Consider the following 23144-nt stretch of genomic DNA (forward strand, 5'->3'; position numbering starts at 1 on the left):
CAAAAGAATGGAGAAAAGCAAACCTGTCTATCAATAGGAAACCGGTTAAATGAAGGATGGTAAGTCTTTGAAACAGAACTCTGCCATCGTTAAAAAGAAAGCGGTAAGTCAGTATGCACCAACATGAAAAGATACCTGATAAATTAAGTGAAAAAGCAAAGCACAGAAGACTACGAAGAGTGGGATTTCATCTGTGCCCCAAACTGCAGAGAAAGAGGCTGGAGGGACCCACTCCAAACTCTGAACTCCAGGGAGTGGGCTGCTAGGGGAGGGGAGAAAGCAGGTCTTTTACATTTTATTTCATTTGGTTCTAAACCACTCATTGATTTGTTAAATAGCACATGGTGTGACTTTTAAAATAAAAGCAGCAATAATTAACATTAAAGGAGGACTGTGACCATCAGAAGTTGGCTTGGTCAACAATAAAAGTGTAAAAATGAGACCCAGGAAGGTAAATGTTGGCATTGCCCAGCCTAGACTATCTGGAAGGAAGAAGTCTTAATTAACATTGAACATCACAATACCCTTAATTAAGGGCTGTGAAACAGCTAAAATATATAAATATTTTCTTTTTATTTAGATTAATTGCTAACAGCAAGCTTTTAGCTTTAGTTGATTTCTCTTTACAGAGATTAAATATGTTGGGCATGCAAATGTCAGTATCTCCTCTGTACCAGTCAGGATGCAGGGGTCCCCAACTTTTTGGCACTAGGGACCTGTTTCTTGGAAGACAATTTTTCCATGGTGGGCGTGGGGGTGGGGGTGGGGCAGTGGGTGGGGTTGGTGGGGGCATTGAGGGGAGTGCGGAGCTCAGGCTGTGATGCCATTGATGGGGAGCAGCTGTAAATTCAGACCTGGCTTTTATGTCAAGCCTCTGAAGGACCTTTGGAGTGTGGTGAACCTGGCTTTATTGCTAGCTCTGCACATTTCAAGTTCCTGACTCTATCATTCACAACCTCTCTGAACCTCGGCATCTTCATCTGTAGAATGGGAAAATTAGGCCTGTGCCAGAGCTTGGACTTATCCCAAAGCCCTTTGGGAGCAATTGGAAGATCTGAATCATGCAAATGAAACATTCAGATTTGCATTTCAGAGAAGCTACTGTGGCAGAGCTGAGGAGGTGGGCCCTGGAAGGGTCAGGCCTGGATGAGGCAGATGGGGTGAAACAAGTGGGACATGAGGAGGAAGCCTGGCAGGCAAAGAGAAAAGGGTGGCAGACCTGTGGGCTGCCGAAATGGCAGCAAGGGCTGTGTTGTGTGGGCGAGGAAGAGGTCACAAATTCCCTAGACTGGATTCCCAAGATTGAGAGCACATGGGAGGACTGAGATAGCCAGAAATGAAGAGGCGGTGATGACTGAAAGCCCCAAAGCAATCCAGGGACAGAGTGGTAGAAATGGCGGCTCGGGTCTGGGAGGATGGAAGGCTGTACGGAGAGAGCTGGCGCTTGTGACGTCAGTGTGGGATGGTGCTGGTGGTGGACAGAAGCGAGGTCAGTGGGATTGGGAGGGCAAGGAAACTGTCAGACATTCACAGGGTCCTTGATCATCCAGAGCATTGTAGGTTTTGGGTGTTGTTAGGGAAAAATAAAAATGGGGAACACAGTTTAGATATAGCCCAAGGCCAACTGCCCATAACCATTAACCAAAACTTAAGTCATCCTAATTTCCTTGAAAGGCTATTTCTAATCACACATACAAAATGAAAGCTTTACATCCATGTCCACATGATTCAATGAAATTAAACCAGTCAGCTGTGGAAAAGTCAGCTTTAATAGCTCTGTTTTCCCTGAAAAAAAAAAACATGATAATGTATAATAGCCCAACATGAAAAAAGTCAAAATACTGCCTGCTGTATGCTTTGTAAACTGTGTTGCAACTGCTGTTAAGGGAGCTTCTTACCACTTGAAGTCTCCCAGATCGAGATCTGTATTTTTTGTATGACAATAAACTTTAAAATTTTTCCTAACTTGATCTGATTTTATTTTTGATATCATAAAGGGATGCCGTAGGTCTGTGGTCCCCAAGCCCCACGCCACAACCTGGTACTGGTCCGTGGCCTGTTAGGAACCGGGCCGTGCATCACTGCCTGAGCTCCACACCCTCTTCCCCCACCCCTCCCTGTCGGTGGAAAAATTGTCTTCCATGACACTTAGGAACCCTGCTGCACAGCAGGAGGTGAGTGGCAGGTGAGCCAGAAAAGTTTCATCTGCATTTACAGCTGCTCCCCATCACTCGCATCACTGCCTGAGCTCCACCTCCCCCTCCCCGCCCGGTCCCTGGTGCCAAAAGGGTTGGGGACTACTGCCATAGGTAGAAAGGTCTTTACTGGTTGTGACAGAGTAAATAATGGGACCCATTATTGCCTCAAAGTAGCTAAGACAAGGAGGACATCAATGTGATGGTGATACTGTAATCAAAAAGGAGAACATGGGTGTGGGCAATTCAGGGACATGTTCAACATGAGTTAGAAAGAATTTTCACTTAGGCATTTAGGGAGGGGCGTGAGAGAAGACAACTCCAGTCTGAGAGAGTGGAAGTATAATGATTCATTTATGCTCATTTGAAAATTTATGAAAGTCAGGAAAGGTTCAGAATTGAAAAATGGTAGGGGTAGTTAATTTGGTTTGGGTCGTGTTGAGTTTGAGGGGGTAGAGGATATTCAGCAGTAAGGCAGGAGTACCAACTAGAAGCCGAGATTAAATGCCTTCGCATGCGGATTGAGTGGTCTTAACGGTCACGTGACATAGGCCATGACATGTAATTCGAGCGGCATCTAGTTTTGTCTTTCCTCTCTTGCTGCCAGACATAAGGGGGAAAATAAAGCACTAGTTTCATTCACAAGAGGCTGCCCGGTACCATTCAGCCAACATCATTATCTGCTACTAATGAAAGGTAAACGGAGCGGGCTTGGTGCTTTCTTTGTAAAAGTTCTCCAAGGCGGAGGAAGAGCAGGAAAGAAGCAAACGGAGCATGAAAACTGCAGCTCCTCTCCCTTAGGACCTTGCAGTGTCCGAGATTTTCAATTTCGGGTGGCAGTGTTCCTTAAGTTTAAAAATGACACGCAAAAACAGTGCTGCCCGAAGTCAAGGACGGCAAAAGACAGACAACTCCATTAATAGAGCAGTAATTGAATCAGGAGCAATTTTTTTTTCTCTCACTAGCAACATAACAGCGTTTTATATTAGGCAGTGGTGCCCTCGGAGACTGGGCGTAGGAGAAGACCTGCCCCTCCAAGGGTTTTGCTGCTTGACTTTATCTGGGAAGGCAGCGCCACAGTCCGTCCTGCTGAGACGGGAGCCTCGCAACTGCGGCGAATCTAACTGCTTTGAGGAGTAAAGCTGGCTCTTACAAACTCGTGACACATGGGAAGTTATGCTTCTTTTGTGCATTAGAGCAAATAAACTGGATCTGGACGAGGCTTCCACTGTCTCCATATAAGGCTCTGAGAATCCTCAGCAATAGAGGATATTACTGATTTTATGTATAGGTGCTGCTATGGCAAAGTTAGGCCAATATTTTCTTGTGGCTTGGCAGAATGGAAAGGAAGGTCTGTATGTGTATGTGTTTAAATATGTAATATGTGTATAACTGTATATTCTACATAAATGTATAAAATATAAAAGTATATATTGTACATATATGTATTCTGTCTATATCTATATCACCATCCACATCCATGTCTACGTCTTTAATCTTTTGCTTCTTTTACTTAAACACCTGTAAGGAAGGCATGGGATTAGGTTAATAGACTGGAAACCAAGAAGAACAAAATTTGCTGTGTAATCATAAACATTTTAACTGATCTTTTTGTGCCTATTTTAGAGTACTCCAAAAAGAGAAGGAAGAAAAGAACTGTTTTCTAACTTTGCCTTCTGCATGTGCCTTGTTGATAAATTGTCATCTTCGTTGGTGGCATTCCTCATCTGCACACCTTGGTCAACCCCGATTGTTGTTCTAACCATCAGGAGCCCAGGTACAACCAGTCACTGAGTCTAAACTGTCCTCCTCTCTCTGGAGTCTGTTCTCTTTACTTTCACTGTCACCAGCTTAGAATGGCCCTTGTCATTCCTTGCCCTTGTAGTAACCTCCTAAAGTGTCTCCCTGTCTTCAAATTCTTTGTAACAGTTGCCAATAAAGTTTATGTCTCTGAAACACAGATTTGATCATTTCATTCTGTTGTATAAGAACTTCCTCTGATTTCTCATTACTTCCAGAATGGAATCTAAATTTCCTAATCACGTGTCTGGCTCCTGCTTACCTTTCTAGCTTGACTTATGATAGTCATTCTCCGAAGACCTCATTTTATTTCATACATTTCCACATACTTACTATTTGCCTAGAAGTTGGTCTTTCCCACTTCTTTGCCATGCCAAACTCCTACTCATCCTTCAAAAACCCATTCAAATAAAATTTCTTCTGTGGAGCCTTTTCTGACTTTGGCAACCACCAACAGAGACAGCTGTTCTTTCTTCTGCTTCAATATCTATCTCCTCTATAGTTCTTATCACATTATTTACTTTCCTGTGGGCCATGAGGATGCACATGTAGTAGAGCTCTTTGCACACAGAAACCAAAGATGACATGTGTATTGAGCACATTGATAAATGAGGGAATGAATGAACGGCTACTTCCTGAGGAAACTCCATATATCAGGCAATAATACTGCAAAAGTGGGATATAATCCAAGGTGTGGGGCAGCTTAAATATACTCCTTTGTCTATGCTAGACTGCATATTCAGTGCCCAAGCCACACCAGTTATTGTTCTGGCAGAAAATCTAAGGATTATATTGCAGGGATGGGCTTCTCTTAAAAGAAAGCAAAGTAGAACTCTTCATCTGGGTGTGTGGAGTGACCACCCACACAGGCTACCACTGAAGGTTAATAAACATGGTAGACAGGGTTCTGAGATAGCCCTCAAGATTCCTGCCCCCTGGATAATCCGTGTCTGTTGAGTGTGCAGGGCCTGTGCATGTGTTGGACATCCCACTATGATTAGGTCACTAAGCCATTGTTTTTGAGTTAATGAAAGGGGGGAGTATCGGTGCGGACCTTACCTAATCAGATGAGCCTTTTACAAAAAGTCCTTTCTGAAGTCAGAGAGACAGTGTAAGAGAGGGATTTGATGCAAGGGAGGATCTCCATGCTGGCTTTGATGATGGAGAGGGCCAGGCAGCAAGGACCCACTGAGGTGCTCCAGCCAATGACCAGCAAGGATCTGAATTCTGCCAACAACCTGAGTGATCCTGGAACAATCTCTTTAGGAGACAAGCCCCTAGATGAGAATGCAGGTTGACTGACACCTTGATTTCAGGCTCTGAGATCCTGAGCAGAGAACTCAGGTTGTGCTCAGATTTCTGACCTACAGAATTAGGGGGTTATAAATGGCTATTCTTTTAAGTCACTAAATTTGTGGCAATTGGTTATGTAGTGATAGAAACCTAATACAATAGTCTAAATTAGAATAACAGCACAATGAGGATACCTTCTGAGCAAGTATATCGAGTTACTTTTTTATTTATTTATTTATTTATTTTTTTGAGACAGAGTCTCACTCTGTTGCCCGGGCTAGAGTGAGTGCCGTGGCGTCAGCCTAGCTCACAGCAACCTCAAACTCCTGGGCTCAAGCGATCCTACTGCCTCAGCCTCCCGAGTAGCTGGGACTACAGGCATGCACCACCATGCCCGGCTAATTTTTTGTATATATATATTTTAGTTGTCCATATAATTTTTCTATTTTTAGTAGAGACGGGGTCTCACTCTTGCTCAGGCTGGTCTTGAACTCCTGACCTCGAGCGATCCACCCGCCTCGGCCTCCCAGAGTGCTAGGATTACAGGCGTGAGCCACCGCGCCCGGCCTTCGAGTTACTTTTTGATGGCTAATGTTTAAATTAGTGTGGTGTGGCATCTCTGAAATTGGTTTCTATGTGATGTTGACAAATCTAAGAAAAGAGAGTTCTGATGAGAAGTTCTAGGTTAAACAAAGTGAAATAGATTTCTTTACTATTAGGGGACTCAAAGGCTTTAATTATATAAATGTGCATCGTGAATCTGCAAGGTAGTTTGCAGTGTTCCATATTTGACCATGGAACATTGGTCAAATATGTGTGTGTGTGTGTGTGTGTGTGTGTGTGTAGTGATGTTATGTAGATCACAGTTTGGGAAAATTTTGTTTTGTGTCCGGTTATACTTTAAAGTACTGAGGGAAAAATAACTATGAACTTAGAGACTTATGCCCACTAAACTCTCATTCAAGAGTGAAGTAAAACTAAAGATATTTTCAAATATACAAATACCTGGAGAGTTTATCATCCACAAACTTTCAGGGCCTTTTTTCAAAATTATAATCACAAACCAAGGCATCAGATTAATAAAAAGAGATACAGTAAATATATCAAAAACCATGGTTCTTCTCCTTATATACTTTTTGGAGGTACAGCTTCCATATTTTGTGCATATTTTAGGTACGTTATTATGAAAAATTTTGAAACTAGGTAGAAAACATATCTGCTGCATCTAGAAGATACAAGTTTTAAAATTCATTCAAGAGAAAATAGAAAACCTGAATAAACTGATAAGCATTAAAGAACTGAATTGAGTGCTCTGTGCTGGGACCGCACTGGGTGGTGGAGGGACTGGTTTGAGCGGTCGCTTCCTGCAACCACCACCATGTGTGGGAGTTTGGAGACAGGCATCTCACCCCTGGAGGTCACACAATTCAGAGACATTGCTATATGCCAATAACAATCAAGCTGAAAATCAAATAAAAAATGCAGTACCTTTTACAATAGCCTCAAAGAAAATTAAATATCTAGGAATATATTTAACAAAAGAGGTGAGAGACATATACAGGGAGAAACACTAAGAAAATAAATTGTAGAAGATGCAAACAGATGGAAAAAATCTACCTTGCTCATGGATTGGCAGAATCAACATTGTTAAAATGTCCATACTACCCAAAGTAATCTACAGAATTAATGCAATCCCTATAAAAATACCATCATCATTCTTTGCAGATCTAGAAAAAATAATTCTATGCTCTGTATGGAACCAGAGAAGACCTCGTATAGCCAAAGCAATCTTAAGCAAAAAGAACAAATTGGGAGGCATCAGTCTACCAGACTACAAGGCTATAGTAACTAAAATAGTGTGGTACTGGCACAAGAACAGATATATAGACCTTTGGAACAGGACTGAGAACCCAGATATAAAATAATACTTATATTGTCATCTAATCTTTGACAAAGCAGACAAAAATATACACTGAGGAAAAGAATCTCTATTCAATAAATGGTGCTGGGAAAATTGGATAGCCACATGTAGAAGACTGAAACAGGATCTGCACCTCTCACTTCTCACAAAAATCAACTCACAATGGATAACAGATTTAAAACTAAGATGTGAAACCTTAAGAATTCTAGAAGAAAATGTTGGGAAAACTCTTATAGACACTGGCCTAGGGAAAGAATTTATGAAGAAGGCCCCCAAAGCAATCACAGCAGCAACAAAAATAAATAAATGGGACCTAATCAAATTAAAAAGCTTCTGCACAGCCAAGGAAACTATCGTCAGAGTGAAGACAACCTATAGAATGGGAGAAAATATTCACATGCTACACATCCAATAAAGGGCTATAACAAGAATCTATATAGAACTTAAGAAAATTAACAAGAAAAAATCAGACAACCCTATTAAAAAGTAGGCAAAAGACATGAACAGAAACTTTTCAAAAGAAGACAGAATAATGGCCAGCAAACGTATAAAAATGTGTTCAATATCTCTAATCATCAGGTAAATGCAAATCAAAACCACCATGAGATATCACCTAACTCCAGTGAGAATGGCTTTTATCAAAAAGTCCCAAAACAACAAATGCTGGCATGGATGTGGAGAGATAGGAACAGTCTTACACTGTTGGTGGGACTGCAAATTAGTATAACCTCTGTGGAAAGTAATTTGGAGATATCTCAAAGAACTAAAGATAGAAATTCCATTTGATCCAGCAATTCTACTACTAGGCATCTACCCAAAAGAAAAAAAGACATTTTACAATAAAGACATCTGCACTCGAATGTTTATGGAATCATAATTCACAATTGCAAAGATGTGGAAACAACCCAAGTGCTCATCAATACATGAGTGGATTAATAAAATGTGTTATATGTGTACCATGGAATACTGCTCAGCCACAAAAAACAATGGTGATCTAGCACCTCTTATATTATCCTGGTTGGAGCTAGAGCCCATCCTTTGAAGTGAAGTATCACAAGAATGGAAAAGCAAGCACCACATGTACTCCCCATCAAATTGGTACTAACTGATCAACACTTAGGTGCTTACATGGAGGTAATATTCATCGGGTGCCAGGTGAGTGGGAGGGAGTGGTGGGGGTGGGTAAACTCACAACTAATGGATGCAGAGCACACTGTATGGGGGATGGGCATGCTTGTAGCTCTGGCTTGGGTGAGGCAAAGGCATTATATGTAACCAAAATGTTTGTAGCCCATAATAATCTGAAATTAAAAAAAAGAATTGAATCGATAATCAAACATCTTGTGATCAGATTACCTTACAAGTAAATTTCACCAAAAATTCTTGGAACAGATAATCTCTGTATTTCATAAACTTTTCAATAAATTTTTTAAAAAGGACAGCTGCTCAAATCATTTTCTAAGGAAAGACATCTTTCATTCAAACTGGACAAAGATATTATAGGAAAAGAAGTTAAAAACATCATATTAACATACTATAGTTAGTTGCAAAAAATCCTAAATAAAATTAGCTGTAAATGAAAACCAGTATTTGTATGAAAAATACTAGAATCTATCTTCCAGGCTGAGTGCTATCCTTATGACTCCTCCTCTGCAGTCAAGAGATCCTTCCCCTTGATTGTTTCTAATGACTTTCAGAAAGGAATACAAAACTTTTGACATTCACTTTATGTACTAGCTGTACTTCACCTTACTTTTTATGAAAATTTTCCCCTAGTTTCATGTTTTTTACTTATATTTAAATATGTTTTATCTCACTGTATTACATGCATTTTGTATGTTTTCAGGTACAAGAAAGGTTGTAAATATTTGAAAGGTTATTTGTGTATGAACATGAATCTAACAGGATGCTCTGTGGCTTCAGATTTGGCACCTGTGTGCTCATAGAAAAACTCAGGTCACTAAGTGCCCCACACCTAAAGGGATTGGTCAGCAATTGGGGCTAGACACCCTCTTGTCTACACCATCAGGCAGCCTGTTAAGTAAGAAAATCTCAGACTCCATTTTTTCCTCATCCCCACCCCCGAAATGGGGCTGTAATCTTTGCAGAGAAAAGATGAGGGAGGATCTCCAGGTCTCTTCCTTGGCTCCATTTCTCTCAAAGCTGTTAGATGCGGAGAAAGGAACAAAAGAACAGAGCATGTCCTCTTTCTTCTCTGATATGGGCTGAATATCCCTGCCAAAACTCATATTGAAAGTTAATTGCCTTTGTAACAGTATTAGAGGTGAGACCTTTGAGAGGTGATTAGGTCGTAAGGGCTCTGCCCTCATACGTGGATTAATGCCATTGTTGAGGGAGTGGCTTCCTGATAAAAAGGAGGAGGTTGGCTGATTTCCTCTCTCTGTCTCCTGTTGCTTCCACCCTTCCACCATGCTCTCATCAGATACCAGCACCATGCTCTTGGACTTCCCAGCCTCCAGAACTGTGAGCTGAAAACACTTCCTTTCTTTATAAACTACTCAGTCTGTGGTATTCCCTTACAGCAACAGAAAATAGACTAAGACACTTCCCAGAACCATCAAACCACAATCCTAATCTGCAGCGGATGGGGGGAGAAGAGATGCAAGCCAAATATAAAATTAGACTTGGATTATTTATAACTAAAAGTGACCAGGAGGTTATGGAATGTACCCAAGACATCATTAAGAGACTCTTGAGCGTGGCTAAATGCAGTGAGTGGAAAAAATTAGAACAGATTATGGCATTCTCTACTGAACTGAGGCTGCTCAATTAAGCAGATTATCTATCCATCCATCTATCTATCCATCCTGCACATAAACGCATGCATGTGTGCTTTAGTAAATATATAAAATATCTCCTTCTACTCAGATGTTCTCTTGGTTATATTAACTGGGTTTGAAAGCTTTTTGCTAACTCCATTACTATGGATTTGCCATTGTACCATTTCACATTATCTGTGGGCTGCATAGTATCCCCTTTCAATCACTCTGTCAATCACTGGACTTGTGCAATATTATCTATTTGTATGTCTCTCTCACAAATACACTAAGTTATACCAAACCCAGTAAGCCTCCTGTAAATATAATGTTCTTTTAGTCAGGATAGATGAGTTAATAACCTAAATGTTTTCCATAACCTTTTACAAGATACATAATATCTTCTCTGTTCCCATTCTGTGTTTAAAATAAAAAAATTCCTGGAACATGTGAGAGGTTAGCCAATTAATCATGGTATTACTATAGAGATAATTTGGTAATACATGCAATCGATAGCCCAAACACAGTAGTTCAGTTATAAAATTGCAATTTAAAGTAATTTATTATATAATATGACAAGAACTCTATTGATTTTTCCTGGTATTTTTAACTTTGAAAAGACTGTTGTTTATATTTGACCTTGTTCATATGTCTTTATTAACTTTTTTCCAGGCTAACAGCCCCTGGCACTGCAGAAAGCTGAGAAAGCTAAGTGCAGCAAAGCCCGTCAGGACCTGGGGCCTGTCACTGCAGCACAGCCTCCGCCTCCTGGGAGACCAGCCTGGTGGAGACAAGGACAGGACCTGCTACCGGGGCCCCCAAAAGGGTAGAATCTCAGTCAGAGATGAGCCTGGCTGAAGTTGAACTTCTGCTGAATCAGTAGGGAGAGAGAACCCACAGACTTGGCCATTCGTATGATTTAGTCCCATTTTTCAATCTTTAAAATAAATATGGCCATTTTATGTAAATAAGTGAAAGACAACCACACACCACGTCTGAGATTTCTTGGGTTCTCTCGAACCTGCCTGCTCCACCATTCCTGATTCTTGTCTTTCCTGCTTCCTAGATCCTCCTTTGGCTCTGTCTCTACCTGGTTTCTGTTCTTCTCAAGCCTTCATGCTTAGAGATCCACTTGGATCTACTCTTCGCTGCCTCTAGCTCCACCTTTGATTTTTGGTATCAGTCTTACTGGATGTCGCTTTTAGTGTTAGTCTTTAGCTTAAAAAATTCCGATCATTATTTGTATCCCCTTAATATTTTGAAATAAAAAAATTCCGATCAATGAATGAGACACTCAGTCCCAGATCTGACTTGTAGAGTTTGCCAATTTTCTTGGTGTAAATACTCCTGCCATGGCTGATTTCAGTAAACGTGGAGTTGGGAAGACATGTGCACAGTTGGCTCCCGTGAACTCACATGAACTGGCTCCAGCCCACCACCGACCCCCACGGATGGATGTGCCAAGCTAACCCTCACCCAGCTCACTCTATTCCTCCACAGAAAATTAGGAATGGTTTTCAAAGAATGTGCCCTCTGTTAGACACTGGGTTTTACTGCTGCTCTCAAAACCTCTATTCCTACCTTATTTCCTCAGAAGTTGAAAAATGATGCTCACAGACAAGTACAAGGAGTACTGTTTAGCAAGTGAACATCATCAGACTGTGTGTCTATGAATCCTAGGTTCAGTGACTGGGCCTCAGGTATCACCGTGGGACAAGAGGCAATACCTCTGGGTCTTCCACCCCATGTAAACTGGAGTAGTGTCCCTTATGTTTCTATGTTAGTGATCCATTCATGAGGCCCTTTCATTAAATGGTTCACCAGGAGGTTTAACCAATAAAAGAACTGATTTTGTTCTTAGATGATGGTTGTCTATGTCAGGGAACTTAAAAAAGTCTTTTTTCCTGGAGAAATAATGCTATGATTAGGGCTTCTCACACACTCACCACCAGCACCAGCTTTGTATTCTAGAGAATGCTTTTCTTCCATAAACATGATTTTTCAGTTTATGACACTATGTTTACCTTATCCAGGTCAAAAGTACAATTTAATTTCTGATTAAATTATCTCCTAATCGCTAATCAGGGCTGAGGTTAATAATCTATTTTAAACCAATCAGAGCTTGGTTAAAACTCTTTGGGGCTGGCTGATAACAGTAAGCATTTAGCAACTGTGCTCTCCTCCCAGAGATCATGGGCCTCAGCCTGGCACCTTTATTTCTCTCTAGGGGATGGGGCTATTAGCCTAACCTGGCTGCTTGTTCTGCTCTGTCAATCAGGTTTTGGCAATTTCCCTGCCCAGAAAAATTCCCAAATTTGAAAATTAAACTAATTTCAGAATAAGCCATGGGTCAAAGAAGGGATATTAAAAAATATTTTTAACTGAATGATGATAAAAGTAGAAAATGTAAAAATATGTGAAATGTAGTAAAACAGTGCTTAGAAAAAAATGTACTGCTTTAAATGATTATATTAGAGAAGAAAAATATGTCTAAAATCAAGACATAAATTTCAACTTAAGGAACTAAAAAAAGAAGAGCAAAACAAGCCAAAAGTAAGAAAGAAGGCAGCAAAGGAGAGAAATAAATAAAAATAAATAAGGGCAGATATAAAAAGCAATAGAAAGGATTTGAATCAGAATATGTAAAGGACATACAAAGAATCAGAATATATATAAAGAACCCTTAAAACTCAAGAGTAAGTTAAACAGCTCCCCAAATGTTTCACAAAAGAATACATACAAATGGCCGATGAGCACATGAGAAGATGCTCAATATCATTAATCATCAGGGAAATGTAAATTAAAACCACAATAAGTTACCACTTCACCTCTACTAGAACAGCTTAACATTTAAAAAATGGCAATGCCAAGTGTTCATGAGGGTGTGGAACAACTGGGACGCTACCCTCCCATACACTACTGGCACTACTGGTGGAGCCACAGTGGAAACTTTTCGGCAGTTTCTTAAGTATATACCTACCAATATAACCCAGCCATTCCACTCCTAGGTATTTTACCTGAGAGAAATGAATAGAGGAGACTTGTACCTAAATCTTCATAGAAGCCTTGTTCACAATAGCTAATATCTGGAAACAACCTAAATGTCCCTTAACAGGTGAGTGGATATAGACCATATGTGGTACCTCCATACAACTGAATGTTATTCAGCAGTAAAAGAATGAACTACTAATGTATGCAACACTATAGCCAAATCTCAAAAACACTATGCTGAGAGGTCAGAAACAAGAGTATATACTGTAAGATTCCATGGATATAAAATGCAAACTAATCTATAGTGACAGAAAACAGTTCAGAATTTTCCTGGGGCCAGAAATGGAGTCAGATCTGAACTGCAAAGGGGCAGTGGTAATCTTTTGGGGGTGATTGAAAGGTTCTGTGTCTTTAATCTGGGGATGATTTCATGGGCATATAAGATTGTCGAAGCTCATCAAGTTGTTTGCTTTAAATGAAAGCAGTTTATTCATTGGTTGTATGTGTAAATTGTATACACGTATATAAGTTATCGTTTGATAAAAGGTGATAAGGATAAAAATAGAAGTGGAAATTCAGTAAGCTTTCTGTTAATATTAGCATACTCTTATGAACAGGTTTTGTATCTGATTGCTTTCTGAGTGTTTTACCATTGGTGGATTTGTAGAAGTCAGCCTGCTACAAGCCGTAGCATGGAGAACGCCTTGCTCCCTTTATTTTAGCTCAATCCCTGCAAGTGATGGGCACACTGGTGTGAGAGGAAAACTGCCGCATGGATTAATTTTTATAACGTTTATCTTGCATTCTTGGAACAAACACAATTTGGTGAAGTATTAGCCTTTTTATGTTGCTGGATTCAATTAGCTAGTATTTTATTTAGGATATTTGCATACATTTTCATCAAAGAACTTAGGCTGTAATTTATCTTTCTTGTACTGTTCTTGTCAGATTTGGGCATCAAAGTTTTGTTGGTCTCATAAAACAAGTTTGTCTCATAAAACAAGTTTCTTTTCCATAGAAGAATTTGTATAAGATTATTGTTATTTTCTCATTAAATGTTCAGGAGAATTCAACAGTGACAACATCTGAGCCTAGGGATTTCTTTGTGGAAAGGTTTTAAGTTATAGATATGATTTTCTTAAAACATATAGAACTATTCAGCATTTCTATTTATTTTTGTGTCAGTTTAGTAAGATATGTTGTTCTAGGAATTTTCCATTTCATCTAAATTTTCAAATTTATTAGCATAAACGTGTCTATAATATTCTCTTATCACCTTTTCATGTGTGTAAGATCATTATATTTTTTAGCTTTGTTAATTTTCACTTTTATGAATCTGTTTTCTAATTCATTGATATCTTTTTATTTATCTTCTTCATTATACTATTAATAGCATACTTCCCTCTGCTCTTTTTGTGTTTGATTTGCTGTTAATTTTTTAGCTTGTTTATATGGAAATTCAGGTCACTGATTTTGTCTTTCTTATTTTCTAATTTAGCTGCATTCCACAAGTTTAGATATGCCATATATTCCTTATTATTTAGTTCAAAATGTTTTCTAGTTTTTGTTGTGATTTCTTTTTTGATCCATAGATTTAAAAAAAAACAGTGTTTTGCTTAATTTTCAAGAATGTTGGGCATATTCTAATTATCTTTTTATTGTTTATGTCTAGCTTAAGATTAAAAACATAAAACAGTATTTAAAATCTATTTCTGATAACTCTGATAATAAGCCCTCCATGGGTCTGTTTCTGTTGTCACTGGGGTCAGATAATTTTAATTAACCAGGGACTGACCGAGCTGTCTAAGCTGTCTTGTTTGTCACATCAGTTTGCGCTGATCCTACATTGCAGCCACTAGGGGGGCCACCTGGGAGCCTGGGGCTGTGCTCGGGAACCTTCCCCGTGGAGGACCAGAGCTTCAGGTTTTGTCTGTTCAGCACTGTGAGATTGCAGCAAACTCTTCTTTATTCTTCAGCGCTTTCTGTTGACATTCTTAGCTCTCTTACAAGAAGCCTGAAATTCCTTTCTGTTCAGGAGCAGGTCAGGTTCTAGTTACCTTGACCGTTCTTCTCTGACATCACCACAATGCTTTTTTCTTTTTGTATTCTGCCCAGCATTTCCAGTTGCTTTTGAGTTAGTGCACCATGCGCCGCTCCACCAAAGCCAGGAGCAGAAACCAACTGCTTCCATTCTTGATTCTTTGTAATTCATCCCACACATAGCAGTAGGAAAGTTTTTATAAAATTTTAATCAGACCATGATGTCCCCTACTAAAAATACTCTAACAGCATCTTATCACTCTTCAAATAAGATCCCAGTGTAACGAGTAGTCACCACTCCTCCCATCGACATGGAAGGGAAATAGTGAGAGTGGGGAATATGTAATTGAGGGAATGGCCTGGGAAAAAATGGCAAAAATAGTTTCTGTCTCTTTAAAACATCCTTCACTCCTTTTTGAGAACTAAAGCCTGCGTCCCTACCTCAGGCCAGTGGTTGGGGGGGGACAGGGTAAATCTTTTGTTTATTTGTGCAACAGGAGATGGCCTAGCCTGGACCTGGTAAAGAGAGGTCCTGGGCGGAGGTCATGAGATTATCTTCAGCAGGAGATAGGATGATCAGAATCATCAAATGTAGTTGAACAGCAATTGCCTGAAGCTGAGAACCCATCCTTTAAAAGCTCTGAATTTCTGTGGATGTTCAGGAAATTTGGATTTTGAGATGAGAAGGTCTACCATTTTTCCTCATTTGCCAGCAAAGTAATAAAACTTCTCTTTCCTCCTCCCTAAACCAGTTGACCTTGTACTTCTGATTTGGCCTCATGGACAAGTGCTGAGTTTTCAGTAACACCAACTCCTCTCCACGCTTACAAGGTGCTGGCCTCTCCTCTCCCCAGCATCATCTCCTACTCTACCTCCACCCCTCACACTCACTGTACTCGAGCCACGATGACCTTCTTGCTTGTTTAAACATGCCACGCTTCTTACACTCAGGGCTTCACACAGCTGCACCCTGTCTGAAACACAGATCTTAGCAGGTCTTTGAAAGTCTGGCTTCTTAGTTTATGTGGCAGCAGCTCAGAAAGACCTCCCTGGACTACCGTTGTCCAAGGGAGCCCACTCAGTCATGCATATCCTATAGCAATGTGAGGTTTCCTTCGTAACACTTGTTTTCCATTGAGATTATATTGTTAATTTATTTGTTTCATTTTGCTTTCTCACATTAGAGTATAAGCTCCATGAGCAAGGCCCTATCTATCTAATCTTCTGGCCTTGTGACCAGTGGGAGATAGCGCATGCATGGGGATTAATCCATGCAGTGTGGAAGGCAAAGGCAGAGGCAGAGAGCATGTGGCAGAGGCTGACACACACCATGGCCCCAGGCTAGAGTGCTGTGTTTGCTCAATCCACCTGATATTTCTGAGAATCTGATTCTAGGAGTTCCTTGTTTTATTTAGAGCTCTAAATATACTTTCTACATGAACACTTTCATTATACAACCTAAGACTCTAGTCACTGCTGTTTCTGTTTATCTTCTCTGTGTAACCATAATCTTAAAAGTGCTAATTATATCCATCTGGAAAAGTAAACAGACTTGAAAATCAAAGAGAGTGTTCCCTGGTTGAAAAGAATTTCTAATTAAAGTAATAATAAAGAGGAGATTGATCAATCAGTGTGGAAGTCTCTTACATATTTTAATTTGCATTGCCTTTCATATGTATTTCTCTTAATTTTTCCCTTCTTGTCTTAAAATTCTAATAGAAACTTTAATTTTTCTAAGATTTGACATGTTTTAATCGGCAAACAATGTTAGAAGTTTGAAATTACATGAATTTAAAAAGATTCCCGTGAAACTTTAATGCAACATGAACCATAGAAATAAATTTAGCATTTAAACTACACATCAAGGATATTCTTGCACTTAAGCGAAGGCAACTTTAGTGTTTTCTCACTGAATATCCTTTGTATATTAATCAGTAAATACGGTTTGGTTCAAATTTTCTTACACAGGAATTGGAAGACTTGTGTGAATCCTGTAGGAGCAAGGAGTCACCGTGTCACTCACCAAGGTGCAATGTGGGACCCAAGCCAACATTAGCTTCTATTTGTAAGGAACAAGGGAACTACACTAAATGGTGTGCACCTGGAGTAAGCCCAGCCCCGTCAACGTCACTTGTCCATGCATACCACAGCTCCAACCACACGACAGTTCTAAACAGTACCCTAAATGTTTGTGGGATGCCTTGGAACCTTTGCACAGGCTGTTCCTTCTGCTGGGAATGCCCCCTCCCACCCTGAAAAGTGTGTCATCTCCTGCCAAGACCAAGTCCAGTAGCACATCTTCTGTGAAGTCTTCTCTCAGGCCTATGGTGGTCTCCCTTTTGTATTGTGGCATTTTGTTCATATCTTGATTAGAACATTTATTTTCTCTTATTGTCTCCTTCCACTAACCCAAGGGGTCTTATCTGTCAATCTTCTTTGTGTCCTTCCAGTGGCTTCTATCTCTACTACAGAGTAGATACTCAATAAATGTTTAAGTGAAAAGTGGGGAGGGTGATGATCACTTTGAGTACCTGACATAAGCTATGGATACTTTCTCCAGAATTTATTCACAGCCACCTACAAACAAAACTGGTCAGCATCAGGCTCTGAAGGCAGACTCCCTTGTTCAAAGTCCAGTTTTGCCATTTACCAGCTGTGTGACTTTGGGAAAATTACTCGACTGTGCCCTGGTTTCCTCATCTTTAAACAAGGATAGTAATAGTGCATCCCTCATAGGGGTGTTGTGAGAATTCCGAGTTGATTCTGTAAAATGTGTAGAACACCACTGGGCACAGTAAGCCCTCTGTAAGCCCCATGTAGCCTATTACTAGTAGGTTCCAGGAACTGGAGATACCAAGATGAATTAGATGTGATTTCCTTTTCTTGAGGAGTTCAAATTCTCGTGGGGAAGACAGAAGTGCAAATAAAAAGCCACCTGGCAACACTATTGTGGAGTCTGAGCAAGGAAGCACTTTCCTCCTGAGGCCTGGACTGGACAGTCAAGGACCCCCATGGACACGGTATTTTAGCTGAGACCTGATGGATGAGGGGGCCTGCTAGGTGGAATAGTTGCGATGTAGATTTTAGACAGACATAAGCAAAGACAAAATATATGCAAAGACTTGGCTGTGTGGAAGCATGAGGACATTTGGGAACAGCAGCCACAGAGAGTGGCTTTAGCATAAGGTCTGAGGTTAAAGGCCTTGAGGAGAGAAGCTGGAGGACGTCACAGACACCATAAACACGATTACTCAACACCTATGTTCAAGCACCTTCTCCCCTGCCTTCCCCTACCAGCGTCAGGGAAGCGAAACACTAAATTTTCCTATCCAGGTGAGGTCAAATGGCAGCTAATAGGGTATCAGCTGGGAAAGGCTTTTCTCCTAGAATGAAAACACAAAGGCTTGTAAGGAGAAGGCTTCTTTGGCCTGTTTTGCTTTCTTCCTACATGGAACTTGGGCTTGAGGCTTTAAGACAGCAGGATGAGGCCATGTGCTAAGGATGGTGCAACGGGCAGATACAGAGAGCTGGGGACCCTCAGGGGTGACTCGGCAGCTGCTCTGCCTGGATCACCTCCCTTCTGACTTCTGATTTGTGAGGTGCACCAAAGCAGGCCAGGCCTCCCGTGCTTAGAGCCAAATGCTCCCCTGAAACACTGGTAAGCGCTGCCCAATCAAAGAAGGCCCTGCATGCTCCGCAGAGGAGCCATGACTTCGGCATTTGGCCTCTGAGAACTGTAAGTGTAATTTAAGGGCTGCAAGGATAGCTTTGCAGCCCCACGAACCTTGGTTCAAATCTTTGTTATAGTTGTTCAGCTTGAGAAATAAGTTATCCTCAATCTGAGTCTTATCAGGGAGATGTGTACAGAGACTTGTTTTAGATCAACACCTCTAACTGCAGCACGTGTGGTGGAGTGGAGGTGGCCTGGAGCAGAGACTAGCGGGAGTTTGCCAGCATCCTGCCAGAACCAAATCAATCTTCAGCAAACATTCAGAAATAATTTCAGAACTTAAACTGGATTCCAGTTGGTGGTTTTAGCTAAAAAACTTTCTGATGGTGCTAGATTTTACAAATGTTCTCTGAGACTTACATCTCTTTTATGACTAAATGTCTTAGAACAAGTTTCTCTAAAGGTTTTCAAAAGAGAGAAGCCTTTTTTCCCCATCTAACGCAAATTCCTGTGGCATCTTGTATTATCCCCAGGAACGCAGTAAGGAGTCCAGAAATAACTGGTAAGAATGATCAGGACTGAAGAAATAAATAATTTAAGATTCATTCTTCCACGCGAGCGGTGCTAGCAGTGCTTCGGAATCTGTCGATACCTAAAGCTAGCAGATGTTCAAGTACAACTCTATTTCCTTAATGTTTACTTCAAAGCTCTAGTGGAGCTCCTCTGCGAAGCCTGGGAGAGGGTTAATCAAGCCTAGGAGAGGTGGTGTAATTTAAGAGACAATAAAAAATTTTTGTTCTGAAATATCTAATTACATTGCCTTACCAAAGATGCTGGAAAGTTCTACATCAGAGACATCTACTTTGTGCCTTCGGTGGGGAGCACACTTCCATCAATTACAGGCTGACGAGGGTAATGCAAGGCTCAGACTGAGAATAACCGACCTCTCCGATTTACAGAACTATTAACTGGCCACGGTGGGATTTGAACAAAAGTTTGGTTTGTGTGACTGCAAAACTGTGCTTTTAACCCGTACGTTACTCCATCCATTCTCATGCTCTAGCCTCCCTGCCCCTCCCCACACAGTTCGAGCGGTATGTTCTCACGTGAGCGAGGCAGCCACGTGGGTGGGAACACTTTCTGCGTGTCTCTGGCAGAGGCCTAAGTCACCGTGAGGTAGCGCCTGACATGGCACTTTGTGGAGGACCCTCCTAACTCCTGGCTGGCAGAGGAGACACATTTAGGAGTGGAGAAGGGCCTTTGAGACAACACAGACTGTTCAATACTCTAGCAAGCTGCCCAGCCCATGCAAACCACCACGACAGAGGGGTAAACAATTAGGCTCCATACCTATTTAAATTAAACAATATGTAACACAATCAGGGATATTCTCAGGCTTATTGATTTACCTGTCCCAGGAACAGGGTAGTGTTAGAATCTCTGGAACTGGTCCAGAGAGCCACACTTAACATTCATCACCCTTGCTCAATACCACATGCGTGGGAAGAGCTGTGGGAAGCTGGCTTGCTTGGGTCTCAACGCTTCTCTTCCTTCTCCTGCACGAAGGGCAGAGAGAAAGGCCGTCCTGTGCAGGTTCGGACTCAGAAGAGGCTACCGAGTCCAGCTGCAATGGAAAGTTTCTCAGTACTGTCTGGAGGGACTTGCTCAAGATCCCTGTGGGTTGCAACCAGCAGAGGACATGGCTCCCTTCTGGGACCGTGTGAGCCACGGATTGAGCAGCAGAATTTGGGGCTCCTGGGAAGGAGGGGAAGCACATGGGCTGGTTCACGGTCAGCCAGTTCAATCTGCTACTGGGTCCTTCCAGAGCCCACAGCACTCACCTCGGCCTGCCAGACGGGGTTCACGGTGTTGCCTATGATCTTGGATCGCCTCTCCTGCCCGTGGTGAGGGAGGGCAGGGAAGATGCTGTGCTTCCCAGGCTGGATGGAAATCTTCAGATACGGGTCTGGGTTGAAAAACATCCCTTTCTTCAACCCCATGGCCTGGAAATCTGTAAGAGAAAGGATATTTTGGTTCAAATATGTTTTAGTAAGGTTAACACCTGGCGTTGTGGTAGCTACACTTTTCACGAGAGGCCCATCGGCCGTGACTGGGCTGCACTTCTGGCGTTTCTCAGGCAGGTTAAGATAAGGGGTTGGGCTGAGGGGCTGAGGGTCACCTCAGGAAAGGTGGGGACACAGAGGTAGGAAATCCGGCTTTGGATATTTGACAGGTCCGGTGTAAAATTCCTCTACAAGAAATGTGGACTTCACTGAGTAAGGAGAGAGAGAATTAGCAGAAATAAAGAGAAAGCAGAGGGTTAAAAGGACAGAGAATATGGACACTGGAGGAAAGAACAAAGAAAACATGGCCTCCGTGGGGCTAAGTGTGTGTCAGTGAGGAGAGCTCGTAGAAGCCTGCTGCCCGGGAGGGCAAGACCTGAGAACCCAGCTGTTCCCCTTAATTGAAGGTATCTGATCATGGACAATCTTGTGCTGTATAAAGAGAGAGAGAACAAGACTGTTTGTGACAATGGTTTATAGTTGTTCTGGGATGATCCATAAATATATTTATTGGAAATATATTTATGATGTCAAGGAAGATAATTTTTTTTTTTTTTTTTTTGAGACAGAGTCTCACTCTGTTGCCCAGGCTAGAGTGAGTGCCGTGGCGTCAGCCTAGCTCACAGTAACCTCAAACTCCTGAGCTCAAGCGATCCTTCTGTCTCAGCCTCCCGAGTAGCTGGGACTACAGGCATGCACCACCATGCCCGGCTAATTTTTTTCTATATATATTTTTAGCTGTCCATATAATTTCTTTCTATTTTTAGTAGAGATGGGGTCTCGCTCTTGCTCAGGCTGGTCTTGAACTCCTGAGCTCAAACGATCCGCCCACCTCGGCCTCCCAGAGTGCTAGGATTACAGGCGTGAGCCACCGCGCCCGGCCAAGGAAGATAATTTTTAATTTTTAAAAATTTTTTGAGACAAGGTCTTCCTCTGTAGCCCAGGCTAGGATGCAGTGGTATCATCATAGCTCATTGCAACCTCAAATTCCTGGGCTCAAGCGATCCTTCTGCCTCAACCTCCTGAGCAGCTAGGACTACAGGCATGCACCACCACGCCTGGTTGATTTTTCTATTTTACCGTAGAGACAGGGTCTCACTTGTGCTCAGGCTGGTCTTGAACTCCTGGCCTCAAGCCATCCTCCCACCTTGGCCTCCCCAAGTATTAGGATTACAGCCAAGGAAGATAATTTTTAAAGCTTTTCTATTATTGAAATATTTCCAAACAAAATTATTCACATTTATATACAAGTGAAACAAACTGAGGCATAAAGATACACAGAATCATTGATTCTCAATCACCACGTAAGTTGCGAGGTGTTTACGTAATTTGTTACTGAAGAAAAAGTACAGAGGTTTTCATATGCATTTACTTAAAAGTTATTTTGAGTTGATTCAAGGTTATCTCCATAACGAAATTACTTTTACTCTCTTGCATTAGAATATATTGCCACAAAGAGAAAAAGGGCAGAAAGTACAAGCATCACAGAAATTTGCAACACCCTGGCTATGCCCCCAGGAGTCAGGAATGTGCGGACAAAAGTTAACATAGCAGCCTGAGACTACTTGCCTTAGAAAGTCCTGTTTATAAGGTGGGCTCTTGGCTGTAGTGTCTGGGAAGTTGGATTTCAGGGGGGTTCCTGAACTGTAAGAGTGGCTCGCTGTGCCCAAACTTTGTGCAAACTATGTGGTTTATGATGAACACTGCTTTGCTTCTGGGAGTCTGGAATTTTGGTACATGCTAAGCAGAAGATGGAGACCCTGGGCACTGAATCTCTAGGAAGCTTCCCTGGCAGACGACATTTCATATATGCTGGCACAGTTTGTGCTGGGGGAAGGACACGTGTCCGTGGGCTCCACTGGAGAGCCCCTTGGCAGCTTGCTCCTGGCTTCCTGCAGACTTTGCCCTGTGAACCTTTCCCCTGCGCTGATTTTGCTTTGTGTCCTTTCGCTGTAGTAAATCACAGCCATGAGTACAGCTAGACTCTGAGTCCTGTGAGTTCTCCTAGTAAGTTGTGGAACCTGGGAGTGGTCTTGGGGACCCTGACTTAGAGTGTGAAAGACATATATACTACATCCATCACAAAAGAATGACTACCATCACCTGCCATTTATTGCTAGTTCCTAAATTCTGGAAACCAGTCTTTGCATTTAAGGTACACTAACTGATTTAATCCCAACTACAAACTCCATAAAGTAGAGATTATACCCCCAATTGGAGAAAAAGAAAATGGAAGGCTCACAGGTTTTCAGAGCTGGTCAATGTCAAAGATAAGATTTGAACCTATCTCTTTGATTCCAAAGTCTGTGCTTTTAACCAATATGTTATATTGTCTTTTTATAAAAATGTCAACTTTGGCAAACTTTTTCTATACTCTTTGTTCTATCAAACAAT

General features: G+C 41.4%; 1 protein-coding gene across 1 annotated transcript in view; it reads right to left on the reverse strand.

The window, feature by feature from the left end:
• Window positions 1-23144, reverse strand: part of HECW1 (HECT, C2 and WW domain containing E3 ubiquitin protein ligase 1) — a 218670-nt gene that overhangs the window by 117334 nt on the left and 78192 nt on the right. The window contains exon 5 of the mRNA XM_069461989.1: window positions 20529-20698. Coding sequence (XP_069318090.1) covers window positions 20529-20698 — 170 coding nt within the window. The remainder of the gene's footprint in view (window positions 1-20528; window positions 20699-23144) is intronic.

Source organism: Eulemur rufifrons, chromosome 29, assembly GCF_041146395.1.
Source record: "Eulemur rufifrons isolate Redbay chromosome 29, OSU_ERuf_1, whole genome shotgun sequence".
Taxonomy (NCBI): domain Eukaryota; kingdom Metazoa; phylum Chordata; class Mammalia; order Primates; family Lemuridae; genus Eulemur; species Eulemur rufifrons.